The sequence below is a fragment of the Mirounga leonina genome, unplaced genomic scaffold (genome assembly GCF_011800145.1).
Source record: "Mirounga leonina isolate KUSES-001 unplaced genomic scaffold, KU_Mleo_1.0 Mir_115, whole genome shotgun sequence".
In the NCBI taxonomy this organism is placed as follows: domain Eukaryota; kingdom Metazoa; phylum Chordata; class Mammalia; order Carnivora; family Phocidae; genus Mirounga; species Mirounga leonina.
Genome location: NW_023270268.1, coordinates 50,144,080 through 50,164,885, shown reverse-complemented (window position 1 = coordinate 50,164,885; position 20,806 = coordinate 50,144,080). Strand labels below are relative to the sequence as shown.

The 20,806-nt window shown below is 37.1% G+C and overlaps 1 protein-coding gene across 1 annotated transcript in view; it reads right to left on the bottom strand.

Annotated features, from left to right (window-relative positions):
* Positions 1 to 1,610: 1,610 nt before the first annotated feature.
* Positions 1,611 to 20,806, bottom strand: part of TIPARP (TCDD inducible poly(ADP-ribose) polymerase) — a 30,761-nt gene continuing 11,565 nt past the window's right edge. Inside the window, exons 3-6 of the mRNA XM_034997660.1 lie at positions 11,625 to 11,793; positions 10,162 to 10,322; positions 4,048 to 4,326; positions 1,611 to 3,412 (exon numbers count right to left, since the gene is read on the bottom strand). Coding sequence (XP_034853551.1) covers positions 2,965 to 3,412; positions 4,048 to 4,326; positions 10,162 to 10,322; positions 11,625 to 11,793 — 1,057 coding nt within the window. The 3' untranslated portion in view covers positions 1,611 to 2,964. The remainder of the gene's footprint in view (positions 3,413 to 4,047; positions 4,327 to 10,161; positions 10,323 to 11,624; positions 11,794 to 20,806) is intronic.

Genomic DNA, 20,806 nt, shown 5'->3' with positions numbered 1-20,806 from the left:
AGATAAACACTATCAGTTTGTACAGGACTTTACAAAACATTTTTGCATTATAGGATCTCAAAGTTGGATCATTCTTATTTGTAGTCTCTCAAAAAACAAAAACACCAAAACTCCACAAAACAAAAAAAAACCTATTTTCAAATATGAGAAAACTAACCATATGAAAGGTTAAGAGATTTTTCCAAAATTATAGTATAATGGAAGAGCTTAAGTTATTTAAACACACACACACACACAAATAGCAACAACATAAGCAATATGGATTAGATTTTAGAAGTGTTATACAGAATTTTCTAAATACATTTTGATTATTTGATCCCAAGTAAGGAAAACTAGGAACATTTTGTGGTCGTATTACCGTCCTTAAATGAAGAAAATCCCCTTTCTGATTTAAATTGACTGTATAGCACTGTTTGGATGTTGAATACATTCTTTTTCAGTCATTTTCAGACCTAGTATAATAAAAATTCCTCTTTAATGATCAGTATTTCAGGCCCTCATGATTCTCTTTAATATCTAAATAATAATTTACGAAAATAAACAGGTTTGTTGCAAAAAGCACAGAGCTGGGTTTTAGAATTTATAATTACAAAGGTCCAATATTTATAAACTTTGCACATATTAAAAAAGGCTTCCTGTCTATAGGACTGTATGACACTGGAATATCTCGAGTTTGCAGCCTCTCCCCGGCAATCTTAACCATAGTTTAAATTAAGAGTAAGTTCCAGCTTTCTGAAATGGTGTAAATTATAGTTGTGTCAGTAGGGAGAAAGATTTACTGAATGCTTTTCACTATGTTTTAAAGCCATGGAACCATTACAAAATTAGACTGACTCCACAGCTCTTGCTTAGTTAAAACAACATGCAATACTATACAGGAATTTAAAAATTATTGCACTGGGGGGAAAGTACTGTCAGAGATGCTCACATTTACCAATCATATTACTTTAAGTTGGCTGAAAGCTAAGGTGCTTGACAGCTGACAAGATTTCTACAATTCCTTTTCATATTTCCTTCAGCACCTGTTGATGGGGACAACCTGCTCATATTTTTCACTATAGCTGTTTGCTGATATACAACTTGTCCCTTTTCCTCAAATATTTACCTGCTAAATAAAATATTCAGTCTTGTTTTGTGACTTACAGTTGACTGATAACTAAAAGAGTTTCTGCTGATTCCTGAAGCACAAAAGTTTAAGCAGCAGGCTCTGACTGGGTCTGTTCATTGTCACTCAATCACACATTCATTCAACCAATCAACCAGCATTTACAGATAGATCATCCACTATGTGCTGAATTCAGTTATCTTAAATGGAACTAAAACAACAAAAGCTTTAAAGAATTACCGGAACTTTTATTTTTGCTTAGTTTTATTAAAAAAATAAATATGTCATAAAGCTTTATTTTCCTTTAAGGAGAAAAAAAGGAACAAGTTTCATAAAATCAAATAAGCAATGGTAGGGTGTCTTAACTTGAAAAAGATTGGGAATCACTGGTTTACAAGTTATAATTGAATGAAAGAACAACTGTAACAGCCACAGTTGGCTGTTTCATGCCAATGGCAGCAAACAACAAGATCAACTAGGGCAAAATAAATAACTGTGTGGAAGCCCTGATAAGTGCTTAAACAGACTGAGTCACTGAGACATCAGGATAGATATATCTTGCTTTAAACAACACAGGAGTTCCTGAAAAGTTCTGTGTAAATGAAATAGCCACAAACATACTAGGAGAGTTCAGTATCCGAAAGAATTCCACAGTGAAAATTCTTTTGTGAACAACCACTTCCACTTTTGTAAATTCAGGTATTCGCTTTGCTTAAAGCAAAGTATACCTAGCTGCTACCTCTCTGAACTGAGGCATTAGCATATACACCGGACATTGCTCCAGCTGGGCCAGTGGCACAATTTCCAAGTTTGTGTTTCTGTTAAGTAGTGTAAAATAGAGAGTCAGCCAGGGAACCCAGCTGCATCTGGCAAAGCAGGCATAGGGGTGGGATAACCACCTTTAACAATATTTCCAAGCCAACAAATACTTTTGAGAGTCTACTTTGTGCAAAGCACGGTAATAAATCTTATCAATTCAGTTATAGATGTACTTCCTTTCTCTAAAACCTTCAGTCAAGGCCTAGGTCTGGAACTCTAAAAGTAATACTACTAACCCTCAAGACTGGCTTTAACTGAATTAGCTGCCCAACTCCTTCAGATTGGGGTAGACGATAATGGAAGAGACTGAGTTTTCTAAGGCTGAAGTTTAACAACACAAGAATCAGTTTCATATAACCAGTTAGTGAAAAATTTTGCTGGTGACAAAAATTTTTCAAATGGTTCTTTTTTTCTTTCTTTTTTTTTTACTTCCTCTGAATCCTCAGGCAAATTCTGCAGAACACTTAAAGTCACTGATGCTCTCTGATTGGGTGATACATTTCAGTTTGGGTGATACATTTCAGTTCTGCCAATAGAAATAAAAATTTCTTTCCACCCACCAGAATTTCATGAACTTATCCTACACCATAAGTGATACTTTGGACAGGGAATAAGTATGGTAGTACTAGCTCCAGTCAGTTTTATCATTATAAATAAATAGAACCCTCACTTTGCTCACAGCCTCCATTTCATTTGGCCAAACTTCACCAGGCTTAGGTCACATTTAGTTAGTTAGGCTGTTCAGTTTCTTTTTAAAAATGCTTCCAATACCATTGCTGCCTACATGTACAAGTGTGAATAAAAAGAGTATGCAACCTGTAGTCTTTTCCACACTGACAACAGTTAGTAAATAATTAAAGAATAAGTGGTCATTTTAAAACTTGTGTTTTTCTTTTAAAAAATTTCTAGCACTTAAAAAATGGGTCTTAAAAGTGCCCTATTAATGTCCAATGCTGTTCCTCCTCTGTCCCACCCATCCAAAACCTGCTACAAATGCTGGATTGAGTTCATATCAAATAATTCAGCAGTACCAAGATTTTTCAAATGGAAACAGTGTTACTGACTTCTTCATATTGGATAACAAAATAAGGGTAACTCTGATCATCATTAAAAATGACAAAAATCTGAGGCTCAAAGAAATTATCCACACAAGAGTCATACAGGTCGCTGGTGACACTGCCCGGATTGACAGGAGGGGGCCTTCTCATGCCATGACTGCCCATCGTGTATCTTCCAGTTAGCACTTTGGCCAGAAACATGAAATGGACTCCTTTGGAGGACTTCTTAGAAAAGTTATGAGAGTAGCTTGCCTTCTTTGCAAAATAACTGCCTTGTCCAAACATTGTAGCATGCTTTCCACAGACTCGAGGGTCAAAGTTGTGCTTGCAGATTCCATCTACCACATCCTGGGATGTTCCATGAAATAAATGTCTCTCATTGATTATCCTGTCACGGCCAAACATTTTCCTGTTCATATATTCCTTTTTCCTAATGCAAAGAGCGGACAGGGAATTCAGAAGAAGGAAGGTACAGATCAATTTAATAGGCAAGATGTAGTCACAGACTTCTCTTTACGGTTTCAATGAAGAGGAAATGTTAAAGTAGCTTTCAAGGGCAAAATGCCATCAAAGATCATATTAAAAGTTTAAACTTATCTTTTCCACTGCAGACAAGAAAAGCCCTTCCCCCCGCCCCCCCCCCCAACACCTGTTCACTTGCTCTCTCTTCCATTTCAAATCTAGTTCACAAACTTACTTTCTCAGGATAACTTCTTTGTCTAATTCCACCTACCTGAGTGTCTCTTAATTCTGAGATTACTCAAACCTGCATGTATTCTTTTTGTACTGCATTTGTTTTTTTGTTGACTTGAGAGGCAGCATAGGAAAGTGATTAAGAGCAAAGCCTCTGGTGCTAGACTGCCAGGGTTCAAACTCCAGCATGTATCTTAGCTGTATGACCGGTGGCAAGTTACTGAACTTACATGGTATGTTTAAGAGTATATGTGAGTTAACATATGAAAAAATACAAATACTAGGCTTTGTCAAAGTCTTTACTATTATGTTCTGCATTTGTCATTAGCTACGTTAAGAAAAACTCTTAAACTTTACATACTGCTGACTCACCTTTTATATTTCTCCCAAAGAAACTGGTTTTGGACTCTCAGTATTTGCAAAATTCTATATTTAAACTCAGGCACAGTCTTATGAAAAAGGTTATAAATGATTCGATAACTTTTGTCCTCTACAGAAACAGGCACTTGGATGAAGTCCTGAGATGGATGCATATAAACCCAAGTTTCAGGGTAAAAGTTTGCTGAGGTGACCCCATCAGGGCAGATGATTTGTGATGATGAGGTTGCTTCAAGAGGTGGAGGAGCCTGTGTGGGAACACCACCAAGTGTCCTAGAAGGGAGAGGAAGGAATGTCAATGTAAAACATTTAAGTACATCTCACATTATAGTGCTCTACAGCAGTATCTAAAACTATAATTTGCATAGCTTAAGTGCTTGTTTAAAAAACTATATAGAAAATGCTATGTATTAAAAAAAAAATCTTAGGGGGTCCTGGGTGGCTCAGTTGTTAAGCCTCTGCCTTCGGCTTGGGTCATGATCCCGGGGTCCTGGGATGGAGCCCCGCATCGGGCTCCCTGCTCGGCGGGAAGCCTGCTTCTCCCTCTCCCACTCCCCTTGCTTGTGTTCCCTCTCTCGCTGTGTCTCTCTCTGTCAAATAAAATCTTTTAAAAAAAATGAATAAATAAAAATAAATTTTAAAAAATCTTAAAGTAACACTGCCTGTACACAGATAACCTATTATTAGCTTCTTCCTAGCCTCCTCCTTATGGAGAAAACTCTGGAATGTACTGCTACAAGGCAAGCAGGCAAGCAAGAGCCAATTTATAAATATCTTTACTTTGAACCCTTGATTTCTCTTTTGCCTATATAGTTAAGGAAACTCTGTTTCTAGAGAGCAATGATAATTTATATGTATTCTTCAAACTTTGCTGTACTGGGGCATCTGGGTGGCTCAGTCGTTAAGTATCTGCCTTCGGCTCAGGTCAGGATCCCAGGGTCCTGGGATCAAGCCCCACATCGGGCTCCCTACCCGGCGGGAAGCCTGTTTCTCCCTCTCCCACTCCCCCTGCTTGTGTTCCCTCTCGCTGTGACTCTCTCTGTCAAATAAAAAAAAAAAAAAAAAAATCTTTAAAAAACTTTGCTGTACTAAGCAGAAAATTTACCATTACTAAACACTATGTAGGTGGGGGGAACAGACTGATGGGGAGACAAAGTAAGGTAGGCAGGGAAGAGGGAGCTTTTAGGAAGATGACACAAAATATTAAAAATAAGCTTAGGGACGCCTGGGTGGCTCAGGCAGTTAAGTGTCCACCTCTTGGTTTAAGCTCAGGTCGTGATCTCATGGGTTGTGGAATCGAGCCCTACATCAGGCTCCATGCTCAGGGGGAGTCTGAGTCTGCTTGAAGATTCTCTCCCTCTGCCCTCTGCCCCCTACCCCTGCACGTACACATGTGACTCTCTTTCTCTTTAAAATAAATAAATCTTTTTTAAAAAATTAAAAAGCTTATACTTCTTGTATAAACACAAAAAACATTGGAGTAGGCATTGAAAGCTGACACTTGGTATTAGTTTCATTTTTCAATATCACATGTAACAACAAAGTCATCAATTGTATTCAAATTTTATAGCTTTAGGTGTGCTTAAGATGGAGCTAATTACTTTAAGCTTTAGACACCAGAATGTATATCCTTGAACCTTTAAATTCAGGTCTGTTACACTTTGACAGGTGAGTTTCTATTAAGTAGTAGCTGAATAGTTATTCCTGCCCAATTAAATGCTTAAATTTAAATTGTATTTCTTGGCCATTTTCAAAACAGAACAAAAAGGAAGAATCAGAGAGGAAATCTTGGCCCTGAGACCCAGATGCAGGGCCAGGGTACTAGAACACTCTTTAGCATACAGTGGTCACAAGGAAGCAGTAAGTCTGCCAAATGGATTAGGAAACTAAAATTTTCAAAAGAGCTTTGTGACACAGAGGTTACAACCGTGAGTGAACATGCATCTAATCTCCAAGATGATTCCTATCATCACCCTCCTCATAATCATAGCCACCTTATAGTAAGCACATACTATGGACAGGCATTTTACATTTATCACTAATTGTCGTAACAACCCTGCAAGATGGCTTGGTTATCTGTACTTTTCAAATAAAGAAACTGCTAGCATAGTAGCAAAGAACAGAGACAGGATTTGAACCCAGGCCTATCTACATAGTTTCTAGATGCATATTCTTTCCACTGCTATACACTTCACAATTCATATATATATATATTTATATATAAATATAGGAGAAATATACATATATGTAGTCTTTTTCTTCTCCTCAAGGCTTGAAAGTGATGGATGTATATCAGGGTTGCAACGCAGGTTTGCCTGACTCTCACTACCACCACCGCCATCTCACACAGTCTTTTAAGAGATGACTTGATAAGAAGCTAAAAAGCTATAGAAGCACAACTGCCTTCTCTAACACCTGCCCCCTTCAAGTGGTTGTGCCGATGATTTAGCATGCCTCAAGGTCCCTTGGGAGACACAGATAGAGTTCTGGGAGGAGCCAAGGCTTACAGAATCCCCCATGTACTTTTAAGTTCAGGGGTCAATTTAAAGGGGCACTGGCTTCTCTAACCTTCCTGACAGAGGCATAACAGTTCTTGTCCTCTGGGGAGTTTTCATAAAGCCCTGACAGATTCCTCCAGAGCCTTCATTCACTGGCACATTTTTCTGAAGAGAGGCCCCACTGCTTTAATAAGATTCTGAAAGGTAACTCCTTCAAAAGCCATCACTATTCTGGAGAAATGGCAGGAAACACAGAATATAAGCTATTTTTAGCTGTTCCCTCTATTCCTGCTCTCCAAAATGAGTAAGTTCCAGCCTACCAGATTTTCCAGTATTATTAGGGATTGAAGTTACCAAAAGAGGTTTTTTTTTAAAGATTTTATTGATTTATTTGTCAGAGAGCGAGCGAGAGAGAGAGAACACAAGCAGGGAGAGCGGCAGGCAGAGGGAGAAGCAGGCTCCCTGCTGAGCAGGGAGCCCCATGCGGGGCTCAATCCCAAGACCCCGGGATCGTGACCTGAGCCCAAGGCAGACGCTTAACCAACTGAGCTACCCAGGCATTCCCCAACAAGAGGTTTCTGAATTGAGGGAGGAAGGTAAGATTCTCCCAACCACTCTGCCCAAAATAGGTTTTAGGTTGCTGTCACAGCCATACTGAAATCCTGGCACTGACCAAAGACGACTCACACATACTTGAAGATGAGCCTGTTTAAGTAAATCCTATCCATCCTAAAACATTAAATTAGATTTTATATTCATAATTATCATCCATTCCTATCTACAGACGCTTACTTTTAGTAAGCCAACATCCTAATTGGGCTAAAACATAAAAATGCACATAGACAGCTGTCTGATGGACTTCTACACTCCAGTTGCCATGAGTTAGAAATACATATTCCAAGCACAGTTACAAATGTGGCTTTATTTTCTGAGGATGTTGAGTTTGTATTCAGCTCAAGAGTATTCCAATGACATATCATGTGCTTCACAGTGCTGTACCAGCCTTCTTCAAAGAGGCAAAGTTGAAGGGTATGGAACTTCTACTCAAGGACCTCTGAAGAACGGGTTTTCAAAATTCAAGGTCATCTTTTACAGTTTCCTTCCCTCCCCTTGCCATTTCAAAAGATGTTTCCTAACTCACTTTCAATGATGAAGTAAAAACTAATTCATTTTATCCTTTTGGGGGAGGAGTCAAACTCTGTCAGGCTTTCCCATGACCATAGGGTGACTGTACAGGACAGATGTCCTTTCAGCTAAAATGAACTCCTAAACCTCTAAATCTGAGATTTGTTTGCTTATGCAGCCTCAGCTCAAGTATTCCAAGATTATTAAAGAATAAGCTCCTTTTTATCAGCCTCATTAAAAAGCAGCAAGCACAAGGAAAAACTATTTTCTTTGTAACTATGAGTGATGGATGTTAACTAAATTCTACTGTGGTCATCATTTTGCAATATATACGTATGTCAAATCATTATGCTGTATACCTTAAACTTAAACTGGCACAGTTGTATGTGAGTTATAGCTCAATGAAACTGGAAGGAATTAAAAGCACCAGGGAAACTCTCATTTATGAGGAGTCAAATTTGCAGGAAATCCATAGATTAAGTCGCCAGCCCACTCTCCTCACCTCCCCTGTTCTGGCATTCCCAATTCCTAGGCATCTCTGATTTCCTGATAACTGTGGCCTTTTTGACACTTATGTTTTAATCTGACCCTATGCATTTACTAACACTTAAAAACAAAACTTTCTTCCTGGCTAAGATTAAAATCATGGTCTTTTTAGACTCTGTTTTTGCAGTCTGCTTTTTGAAACTAATCCCTCTCAACCTTCTCCGACTAGGCCAGTCTGAGTGCCTCATAGCCCCAGACTCTAGGGCAGATAGGAACTGAAGGGCTGCATTTACCCATTCCACCTTGGTGAACTTGCTGTTTGCTTCTTTGCTCTTTTCTCATTGAAATGTCTGCATAATCTCTTTGATTTGCTAAGCTCTTACTTTATACCTGATTAACACTGTTCCAGACAAGAAGACTAAAATAGAAGATTTTAGAAAGAAAAAGAAAGAGATAATAGGGTGACTTTCTTTGTTCTCTTAAGACTATGTTACAAATAGTAAGGTGCCAAATTTGTGGCATTAATTCTACTACTGCTTATATTATTTTCAGAGTTCATACTTTTACAAAATAAGCCTAAATTTAAAAAGAGGAGGAGGGGTTATTCCATAATTATTTGTCTTAGGATTGAAACAATCAATGTTCACCATTCTGTAAAACTCCCCCAACAATGCAGCACTTGAATGAGCATTCTTACTCTCACTCAGAAGCTACATCTTGCTTGATTGGCTCAGCATGCCAAGCTGCTGGTCTCACTAATGAGTTCTACCGTCTCACTAGGAGGACAATATGTTCCTAACTACTGGACGCTGACACTGTCTCCAGCTGTGCTAGTGAAATCACGGAAATGGCATTTTTATTAGCTTCTAATAAAAAAAAAAACCTACAAGGTAAAATCTTTCACACTTGGACTAGGAAGAAAGCACACTTTTACTCAAAGCCAACATATATTTCTAAAATCAGCCTTACTAAAAATTGCTTTTGGATACTGAGCATTTCAGGGATTTTTATTCATTTATATTTTGTTTTTAATGTTCCCTTTGCAATCTCATAATTAGAATCATTAAAATTCTGTCATTATGATATGGGAAAAACACAGTTTGAGACTGAAATTAAAAAAAAAAACCTAGTAAGAATATAAAAACAGCATCTCTAAGATAAGTAGAAGAGAAAAACCAGTATTACTCTAGACCTCCCCCAATATTACTCTAGACCATAAAACCAAGTAAACCTAGCATTATTTTAAAAATCAGGCTCTAAATATGGTATATCTGATGAGAGTACATAACAATTTCCCTAGAGTTACTAAATTTCAAAGATGGCCATGCTATTGTTAACATGCTCCACCTTTTTGGCATCTATGGCTATCTGGGGGTGAGGAAGAAGAAATGGCACTTGGGAAAATGGAAGAAGAGCCCACCTACAATTCAGAAGGTTGAATTCAGTCTCAATCTAGAAGTATGACAGATAATTTTAGTGAGTATTACAGGAAGGTGGGCCTTACTTAGGAAATGAGAATGCAAATTCTTTGAAAAGAATCTTTCCCATGAAAATTCACTCAAGGAAGAAGAACTGGAGAATGCCACCTTGAAGGACTCTCTCTACTTGCCCTGGAAGTTTACCTGTACTGGGAAGTAGTCCCATTACATGGACAGTTATCATCAGGAAACTCAATCTTCCACATAGGAAGCAAATGCAAACTGCCTCATTCCAGATATAATTACTTTTTGTTGTACAAAAATGTTACTTCTCCTTGCTTTCCATTCAAAAAAACCAACTGGATAATCACTCTTTTAGTTAGGTTAATTGTAGCTTACCTGAACTCCACTCTTTGAAGAATTAAACCTATAGAATAACTCAAAAATTCACATTCTAGAAGTAATAACCAAGTTAGTCTCTTAATTTAAAATCTTTTACTCTTTGGCATTCAGTTGTACATTTACATAAAATGTACTCTCATTTTATGAGAGTAAAGATAAGGCTTTCCACTGACACTTACTGTAAATACGGAAGCAGTGTAAAACAGGAGCGGAAGAGGGGTCTCCTTTTTATTTCTCTCCTGAAGAATGAGTTGTGGAGGATGTAGTGGTTGTTCCACATCATAAATCGGACCTCTTTCAGACCTCGAGAGTTGGCTTCTTCAATCAATCGAATAACAGACTGGAGTAGAAAATAGAAGGTAAAGTAAAAGAAGTTAGAAAAAAGCAATCACTATGAAATATGAAAAAATGTTACTATAACTAAAGACAAAAACAGTTAACCTTGCTGTTAACATCAGAAAAGTTTCAGTAAATTACAGAGAGTCAAATTAATTCTCTTTACACAGGATTTTTGGGGAGGGAGGTATGGGGGCAAAGAAACAGAATAGAAAGATGTTCCTTCTTCAGAAGAGCATGGATTTCTGCCTTATGAAACATGTGAGGGCCAGGGAACTACTCTATTTTGAGGCCTTAACAATGTCCTGGAGATTTTTTTGTTTATATTTCTTAAGGAAATTTTCAGAAGAGGATTAAAGATGGTAGCGTATATAATCCAAATAAACTAGTTAAGTTCCAAATCCAAGAAGTCTTTCAGAGGAAAAACACAGGGACATGTATTCTGAGAATACATTTTAAACAGCCTCTTATTCTCCTTGGAAGGTATTAGATACTAGTGATTACTTAAAAGAGTCTCAGAAATCTTAATTTCATTGTGTATTATTAAGCAATTAACATACTAGGTAGTTTTCTTTTGCTATTACCTTAAAAGAAAACCTAAGGGTAAATAAGTCAGTTCTCCCTTTTTGTAATGCTAAAAATGAATTTAATCAAATCAAAGAAGTCAGATCTTTGGGAATGTGAAATCAATCTCTAAAGTCCATTTCATTGTTTTTAAACTTGACTCAGAATTCTCATTCAGAGGCAAAGTAAACCCATCATCATTTTAAAACCTTACTTTGTGATTTATGAGCTATTCTTACCATCTCAGACTAAGGATACATGTACATATATGACAGAATTTTAAATGACTGATTTGCCTGACCACAGCTCAATAAACATTTTCAAGTATTTCTTCCAGGGACTTAAGAGTGCTTGTTTCCCATAAGACTTCCGAAATGCTAAGTGTAACACATGATCCAATGAACATGAGCCCAGGAGCCAGAAACAGCCAGAATTACACCAGTGCTCATCTCATTAAAATTATTCCAAAGGGGCACTGGGTCTGAATACTTGGTCTCTACTGGGGAAAGCATTTTACCTCTCTGATAACAGTGGTATTTATGGATTCCAGACTAATGGAAAGAAATACATCCTCAGAAAAATTGAGAATAATGTTAATAATATCAACAAGACTCAATTTTACATCAGTAAGCTCTTTGATTTGTTGTTCTGTCTAGTCACTGTTGTGAAGGATTAGAAGGAAAGGACAGTGAAAGACAAAAAAAATTTAAATGCACTTTTTGGAAAAAGAACCTGTAAATACCTCAGGATACTCTCTCCATCCAAAGTGGTCCCTACAGAAGAACTTCCAGACTGTGTGATAAATAGAGTTTACATTGCTAGAGGGTGGTGTGGACAGCCTTCGTAGTTGGTCAAATTCAGTTGTTTCATACACATTCATGGCATTCAAATCTGCCCAAAATTCTTGTCCTCTAAAAAGAACCCCCCAAAAAGAACTGTTAATACATTTGCAAAATAGAAGTATCTAAACATCTCATCAGACATTAAAAATATGTAGTATAGCGTGCTGTAGAATTTTCAAGACTTATTTGGAATAAAAGGACATTACAGGTTGTTTTCCATTTCCTACATGCCTTTTCTTAACAAGACCAAAGGGTTCCAGGCCACGGAGTCATGGTAGGACTGACGTGACGCTATCCCACAGTATCACAGACTTAAACCAATCAACATAATCCAACCCTCCCCCAAACCCTGGTGTTTCAGTCAATCAGGGAGTCAGTTTTAAGATGAAGCTGACATAGGAAGCAGAGAAACAAAAGAAACTTCTCTTGAAGCTTGCCCTTTTTTTCAGAGGTATCAGTTTACCTAAGTCAATACAGAATACACAATATTGCCTGATGAAAGGGGGGAAAAAAAGAAAAAAAAAAAAAAAAAAAAAACACCCAGATGAGACCAGTATTGCTATTTTACCCAATATCAATACTATCTTTTATCCCAGGGGCTGGAGGGGGAGAAGTTGGCAAGACATGGAGAGAAAAATAGTTTGGATTATTATGAAGCTCAGCTATGAGAATATTTTTGTCATTTTGTTATCTGGCCTGCTGCTGCTGAATCAGCACTTCATAAATATCTCAATACTACTGGGGGACAAATCCCACTATATGAATTAGTATCTTTTAAGAAATTATAATGGGTGGTCCAATTAAAACCTCTTTCTTTTTTAATGGATCTTCATCTAGTGTTCGAAACATCTGAACCATTATTTTAAGTAACTGGAAAAATGTACATTGTACTGTTCTTTTTGTGTATGTTTCAAAATGTCCCTAAGAACATATGAAAAATAAAATACATGGGCACCTGGGTGGCTCAGTTGGTTAAGCGACTGCCTTCAGCTCAGGTCAGGATCCTGGAGTCCCGGGATCAAGTCCCACATCAGGTTCCCTGCTCGGCAGGGAGTTTGCTTCTCCCTCTGACCCTCCCCCCTCTCATGCTCTCTCTCTCTCAAATAAATAAATAAATAAATAATCTTTAAAAAAAAAAAAAAAGAAAAAGAAAATACATCATGAAGTAACATCATAGGTATCAGCAGAGTGACTAAGTTTCCAAACACATTCCTTCATCTTTCTACCCTTTCCACAATGAATTTCTAAATGGATGTCTATAATACACAGGATACTCCAGATCTAGTGGCACTCACAATGACTGGTTCACGTGAAATCCAGGTGTCTGAACAAATTTTCCCAATAATTAACTTATTTCCTTGCTGTAAATTAGAATTTTGAAAAGGGTATTAATTTTGACCTATGGGTTTTGTTGGTTAGTACAACACTTTCCAAATTCTGCTCTTGGAACACTTGTTTCAAGGACTGTTAATAGGTATTCTGTGTAAAAAGCATTCTGTGGTCAAATGTTTGAAAAAAACTTGGTTACACAAAGTTAAACAATTTACTTACTACGCCACTCCTCAGTCCCTTTAATATTCTAAGGTAAATATTGAAGTACCATGATGAGGGCTATAAAATATCCTTCCAAAATTGTGACAATGCTCTCTTCCTTTTTTTCCATGAATACCTATTAACATCTCTCAATAAACACCCTTGGCAAATGTCAGGGAATGAAAATCTATTTCCCACCCTCTATCCTAATGTTCATAATTTCTGAAACAGATTCTATTTGGAAAAAAAAAACCAAAAAACAAAACTCAAGTCATATATCCAACTAATGGTGCCATGAAGCACGTAACTTATAAAAAGCAGGATGTTCCTTTAAAAATTCCTAAGGAGCTCCCCCAAACCCTAATTTCTGGCTCAGAAAGAGACTGACCAAAAAAAAGAAAAAAGAACAAGAGTACTGACTAGTAGGACATGATCTTTAAAGGAACATATACTTTTAATTAAGTGTGAAATGGAAATAAGACAATAAAATGTAGTTTCAAGTCACATTTGGACACTTGTTTAAAATTTTTATTTAATTCAAAAGGAAAAAAGTGTTTCTGGAAAATTCTTTAAAAAAAGAAGAAAAAAACGCTGAAAACTACAACTCCTATACCTAAACTTCACATCAAGTTGCTTCAACAATTTGCACTTAATTTTAGGAGAATCTGATATTGAGCCGAGAGATTCTAACCTGTTTCTCCCTCTTAATTTCCAGTTCTACATAGATTTTCTTGCTTTAAGTTCATTTTCCAGCAACTGTTCCCAATTATGAGTTAAATCCTCAGTATTTTCTTTAAGGAATTCTTAGACCAGCAGTTATTATGTTAATATGCATTATAAACAACCAATGCTTTTTGCTGTTAAAGTACCAGATTTTATTCTGGACATCACTCTAGCAATTTCTGTTTAAGCCTGTATTATTAAGACTTCATAGATAATGATTTGCATGAGAAAGACATCTAAAACTGCAGCTTTTGCCACATCCTCTGTGCATTTCAGTCCATTGGGCATTATGAAATTTCTATGACAAATCCTAATTTACTACAATCAACTGTTCTTTGGATTGATGTATCAAAGTACTGTTTTAGCTCTATTTGATTTTCAATATGCTTTTCTAGACTTTGCAGAGACAAAACAACAAATTTGAAAAACATTAAATTATCTTTTTATAAGATTAATTTTACCACCTGCTCTCCCTTAAACAGGGAATGCTTAAAAAATCCAAAGCCAAGAGTTTCTTTTCTCCTCCATCTGCATCAGTAAAAAATGCATGCGATACAGATGCCAAATGTTCAACATATCCACTCTTCTTTATCAAACCATTGTTTCCTATTATGAGAAGGCAGTTATAAGTCATGTATGTGTGGTAATGGTGATGGTGGGCTGTATTAGGGAATACACAAAGAATTAAACAGATGTAGTTCCTGGCTTCCAGGGGCTTCAAGAGAGAAATAACTAACAAAACATAAAACCAGAGGTCATACATCTGCCTATCTAAACTCATCAGTGGCAAGTACCTCCTGGGAATGAGAGGATAAAGAGTAGGCAAGCAGCATTATGGGACAGGAGGTGGTTATAGGTATCCAGGAATGGATAAAGGTCAGGAAAAGTTAAGAGGCTTTACTGTATCAATCCAAGATAGCTTTCTCTAAGAGAAAGAATTTTATGAACAGTTTAAATAATAGGAAATAATGCCAGTAAAGAAAGAAAAATAATACCAGGGTCGTGTAGAAGAACAAGAAAAAAAATAATTCTTCAAGAGTTTCGCTTCTTGGAAGAAGGGTAGGGACAGGGAGGGACAGGAGCAGTGCAAATAGCTGGAAAAGGCAATCTTTTAAATAGGGGTACAAAACAGATTAGGAAATGTGAACCAGGATAAAATAGGCAACATGAGAGATGTCAGGCCATGAACTGAGGAAGTAAGCCCAGGGTCTCAGAGCTTCAAATTTAAGAGTATGAATTTAGAGTATTGAGCAGATGGTGATAAAGGGTTGAAGCAATAAATACAGGATGTGTGAAGACTGAGCAAGACAGACAATGCTAGAGATTGAGGTAGAGGGAGCCGCTATAAAAGCAGGGTGCAATAATCCTGGTAGATGAGAACCCAATCTGGACTAAGGACGTACCCACAAGGGATGGCCAGAAAAGAAGGAGTATGGGAGATAGCCACTGTACAGGATTTAGATTTGACTAAATATATCATGTGGCTAAATCAATCAGTACTGACTTACTCAAGATATAACCCTATCATGATGAATCAGCGAAAAAAATCTTGTAAACAGATTGATGATTTTTGCTACAAAAGAATGAACTAAAATTGCTAAAATATGAACAATTCTGTTTCCACATGTTTCACCAACAGACCACCACACATACCAATATAAGAATCCAGATACAAAACGAATTTAAAATTCTGAAAAGAACACCCATTCTCATAATTTAGATGCTTTATAACAATGATTCTCCTCCTACTCAACAAATATCTTGACATACCGAGTAAGACATTTCCCAGTATTTATTATCTATGCATAGAGCACCAACACCCACATTAAGTCAGAAAGAATGCCCCACAACCATCATTTCTTCTATGTATATTTCAAATACAAAAGGAAGTAAACAAGGCCCATGATGTAAATAATAAACAGAGCTATAGTGAAAACCAAAACTATTTAAAAAAAAGTTGGGGTGCCTGGGTGGCTCAGTTGTTAAGCGTCTGCCTTCAGCTCAGGTCATGATCCCAGGATCCTCGAATAGAGCCCCGCATCGGGCTCCCTGCTCAGTGGGAAACCTGCTTCTCCCTCTCCCACTGCCCCTGCTTGTGTTCCCTCTCTCGCTGTGTCTCTGTCAAATAAATAAAAAAAAAAAAAAAAAAAAAAAAGAAAGTTGAATGAAACAGAAATTAGTAAGAACATGATCTCTCTGTTAGATAAATAGTTCTTGGAATTATGCATTTGGGAGCTCAGTAAAGAATGTAACCATTTTAGACAATTTCTCTGTATTTATAAGTTGAAACCAAGAAAGAAATGTGAAAAACAAAAAAATCTTAGGTAGACACATTGATTAAGCACTGGGCTATGTGCTGGGGATAAGATGAAAAGGGCCAGAGTCAGTAAGGAGAGAAAGAGATACAAGCAAACCCAGTGGTATGGTGTGAAATGTGGCACAAAGGTGCTCTGGGAACAATTCAGAGGCAGAGGGCCTACCTCTGCTGGAAAAGGGGTCAGGAAAGGTATTCATTGGAGGTATCCTAGAGTAGATGAATGAGAGCCAAGTCTGGCTGGCCACCAAGCAGACAATGGGAGGCAGGACATCACATGCAGAGTGACTGACATGTGAAGAAGCCAACCAAACAAGGCACGAGAGATCCAAGAGCGTGCAGTACATACAGTTCATGTGGGAGGTCAGGATATATGTGTGTGTGAGGGGGATGATAAGAGATAAGACTGGACTGGATAGGTTGGGCTGGGGCCAGATAATGAAAAGCTTTGTATGCTGGGTTAAGAGGTCAGGACTTGATTCTGTGGGCAGTAAGAATCACTGGTGTATTTTCAACAAAGTTCAGACTTGCCTTTTAAAAAACTACTCCAGTAGTGGTGGTATGGAGGACTGATTTCTTTATCTTTAGTAGGAGAGGGGGGGGAATGGGGGGGCAAGGGTGGAGACAGGCACTTATTTGCTAAATATTTATTAGCATGTTTATTATTAATAATCATTCTTATGCTTAGCCATCTGTAACTATTAGAACTGCACGAGACAAAAGATGATAGAGACCTAAGGAGGCAACAGTAGGGAGGCTTTGAAAGGTATTTAAGAGTCAAAATCTAACTGCGTAAGATAGGATTACATGTGAGGCTGAAGGGAATGTAGAGTCTAGGATGTGTCTCATGTTTCTGATCTGGATGACTGGATAAGGTGCCATTACATGAGACAGGAATTGTAGGAGGTGGAACACGTTTAAGTGGGAAGATGATGCAACTAAAATACAGAACTCAGACTTTAGCAACAATATAAATTTTATGGACCCTACTCTGAACAGTTTTAACCAGAGAGGCTAGATTTCAGAAATTTGTCTTCCATCCTCTAAGAGATAAACCTGTGATCTCAAAATAATTAATATTTGCCCTAATCAGCCGACTAACTAGACACAATTAATAGGTCCTCTTATTACTGTGATGTAGAGTGAAAATTTCTCCCAAAACTGAGGGTCATAACAATAGAATGATAAAGATCAAATGAAGTATAGAGACTATTTAAGCTCTTCTGCTATGGACTTGAGACAGGCATGACAGATGGGACATGTTTGCTGCTGCTAAAGAAATTTCACAGGCACACAAAATATAGCTGGCTTTTGATACCTGGCTTTGATGTTTCCAGAACTCATTTAGCAATGCTGGAATATCTAGCAGCTTATATATCCCTTCAAATATGTTACAAGGTGATGAGAATCAAAGCCATGGCATATACAATACCAACGTATTTTGTGAGAGCAGTGTAGTTATTAAACTTCAGAGGACTACGTATTCTAACTTTATGGTTCAGAAGCATAGTAAACTGTCATTTATTCTGTTACTAATTAAGATTTTTGCTAATACTGACTCAAACAGCACAGAGTTATTGGGGCAATAAAAATTTTTCTATAAATGCTTACATACAAGGCAACATCATTCAATATTTAGCAGAGGTTAAAATTCTATATTTAACTTCTACACTATGACATGGGTCTTAGTACCAACTGGATTTTCCCCCTTTGTATCCAGAAGTAGCTATAGACACAGACATGCCTACAAATCAAAATTAGAAGCTTACATTATTACGCATATGGCCCTCAGTAGTTATGGGTGGGCTAAGAATCAAATGTTGACAATTAAATCTGTCCACCTCTAAGGAGACTGACTAAATCAAGACAGGATTGGTGAGGCTTAGCTCACTCTGTAAAACAATTAACATCAAACTTGGATCACGGATTTAGCTTATGGTTCTAAATACTCAAATGATTTTGGGTAGGTAAAAATATTCTTCACTTTAAGATACAATGAGTTTCTAGGAATCAATTCTTAAAATGGGGATCATTTTAAGGCAAAATTCTGACTGCATGCGCTGCTCTCTGGTGCCTCCTGAGACATCTTGGAAACAGGTGAATGAGAAGGCAGAAAGTGAGTGGATGCTGTCTAGAATCACACTGATTTGTGTTGTGTGTTAAACACCATGTCTGATTTACAAATTGTGCGAATCTAACTGTGGTCTTAAAGTCACTATAGAAATGAACACTGAAATAAAAAATGACAGGATAAACAAGAGGAGAAAAAAGGCAAATTTTTTTGAAAGAATGAAAGAATACCATTTCATTCTTTAAGCTTTTATAATTCTATATTCTCCAAAAGCATGTAGGGAACTAAACAAATACTAACATAGTTTATTCTCAAAAACCTTGTACTAAGACACATTTGAGTACACCTAAGTGCTTCCTAAACCCTAAAAAATACCATACACTGAAGTACCCTCTGTCCCACTAAAAGGAAATTATAATATCCACTTGAGGAAAAGAACCTGCTAAATTTTGTTATGTTGGGCTTTTTGTTTGTTATTACAAAACTATCAGATCAAAGGAAAAAACACAAAAGAATTACTTACTAGAAAGATGTGGATAAGCCTAAAATCTTTAATAAATAAAAATTACACCTATGAAATCAGAAGATCTCACTGCTATCTATTTAGAAAGGCATGGGATTAAATTTTGCACTCTGAAGATATCAGAAATGTCATACAGCCTTAACTTTGAGCCAAGTTCAGTCACATGTCCTGAGGCTCCTAGAAGGCAACTTAAGTGAGACATACCTCTCAACCATGGCCTGAAGAGGAAGTGAAACTTAATTTCTATAAGAACAGCTGGGATATGTGTTATACCTTATACTGCCTTAAATTATGCAGTTACTGCTTTTTATGAAGATGAGTAAATATCCTGTTTGTAAAATGAAATATTTTTAAAACCGTGAAGTTTTCATCTTACCTCAAAATAGACAGTAAAAATTGTTTGCCATGTACTCAGGGCACCATACGGATTAATTCAATTTTGTGAATATAGAATTTGACAGCATTGGAAGAGGGCTAAAACATATTTGTTTATACAATTTTTCTACTTGATTATAAAATCAATTTTATGTAAATGCTAAAATTACTTTAAAATAATTGCTTTCAGGTGCCTGGGTGGCTCAGATGGTTAAGCTTCTGCCTTCGGCTCAGGTCATGATCCCAGGGTCCTGGGATCGAGTCCCGCATCGGGCTCCCTGCTCAGCGGGGAGCCTGCTTCTCCCTCTGCCTCTCTCTCGGTCTCTTATGAATAAATAAATAAAACCTTTAAAAAAAAATAATTGCTTTCAAATAACCTCAAATACCTCAGAACTCATTTACACGTAAATGAAATACTAATTATAATTATCATAAAATATATCCTCTAATAACCACCAGTAAAAAATACAATTAGCTTAATTTATAGATCATCTTTTAAAATTACAAACGCCTTAAAAAAGGGTTTTATTCAGAATCTTCTCAACTTAGCCTTGTCTTTTTTCCCCACTTAGTACAGATAAACTGACAAATGAGCAAATTAAAAATAAACAGTTTGATGGCTTATTGTGAGAACCCAGAGATGACTAAGAAGCTCTCAAGACTAGAGATTTGAATGTGTGCAAACTAACCATACAGAGAATTCATCATTTCCTGAGTTTTTTAAAGCAAATTTCTCAAAGAAAAAAAAGACTTCCTACAGAAAACATATTAGGAGATACTTTTTTTATTACCTACATTTCATAAACTATGACCACAAAACCTTTCAATAGGGCTTTAAATCAGTAACTTTTTCTAGGGGAGAGGATTCTATAAAACCAAGTTTCTCTGACAGATTCAATTTTATCAATAGTTAAAATAGCCTAAATTATTTTTCGGTAACTAATTGTAGAACACTTTATACAATGCTTCTGACTGTGTGGCAGCATTTGGACAATTGAAACGTCAGAAAGTAAGCAAGCAAAGTGCCTTCTGTTTCATATATTCTACCCCCATTCAAGGATGTCTTTCTTTTATTACCTCAGAAGGCAAATCTACTATTTCTCCTGTGCTTATTTTTATTCTCTCAATGCCTGGAAATGAAAGAGCAAAGCCAGGTGACAGTCAGAAACCAAAGACCAACCGCAGCAGGAAATTATTTACAGTATTTTGTGCCATTTGCCCTCTCTACGCCCTGATCAGCTGCAGGGGCTGTGAAGATCACAAGGTGCAGGCAAGATTCTGAAAGCATACACACTACCGCAAGCAAAATCACCCTTGGGCCTCTATCCCTGCCATTCTTCCCTGACTATTCAGTGCTGGTAAAAATTTCAAGTAAAGAAGGTCACCCAAACTCTATGGCTATATGTCAAATGAGAAGGGATAGTTAAAAAACTCAATCCAAAAAGAAAAAGAAAAATTTTTAATTTTAATTTATTGACACAGAGACAGAGAGAACAAGCAGGGGGAGCAGCAGAGGGCGAGGGAGGAGCATGCTCCCGCTGAG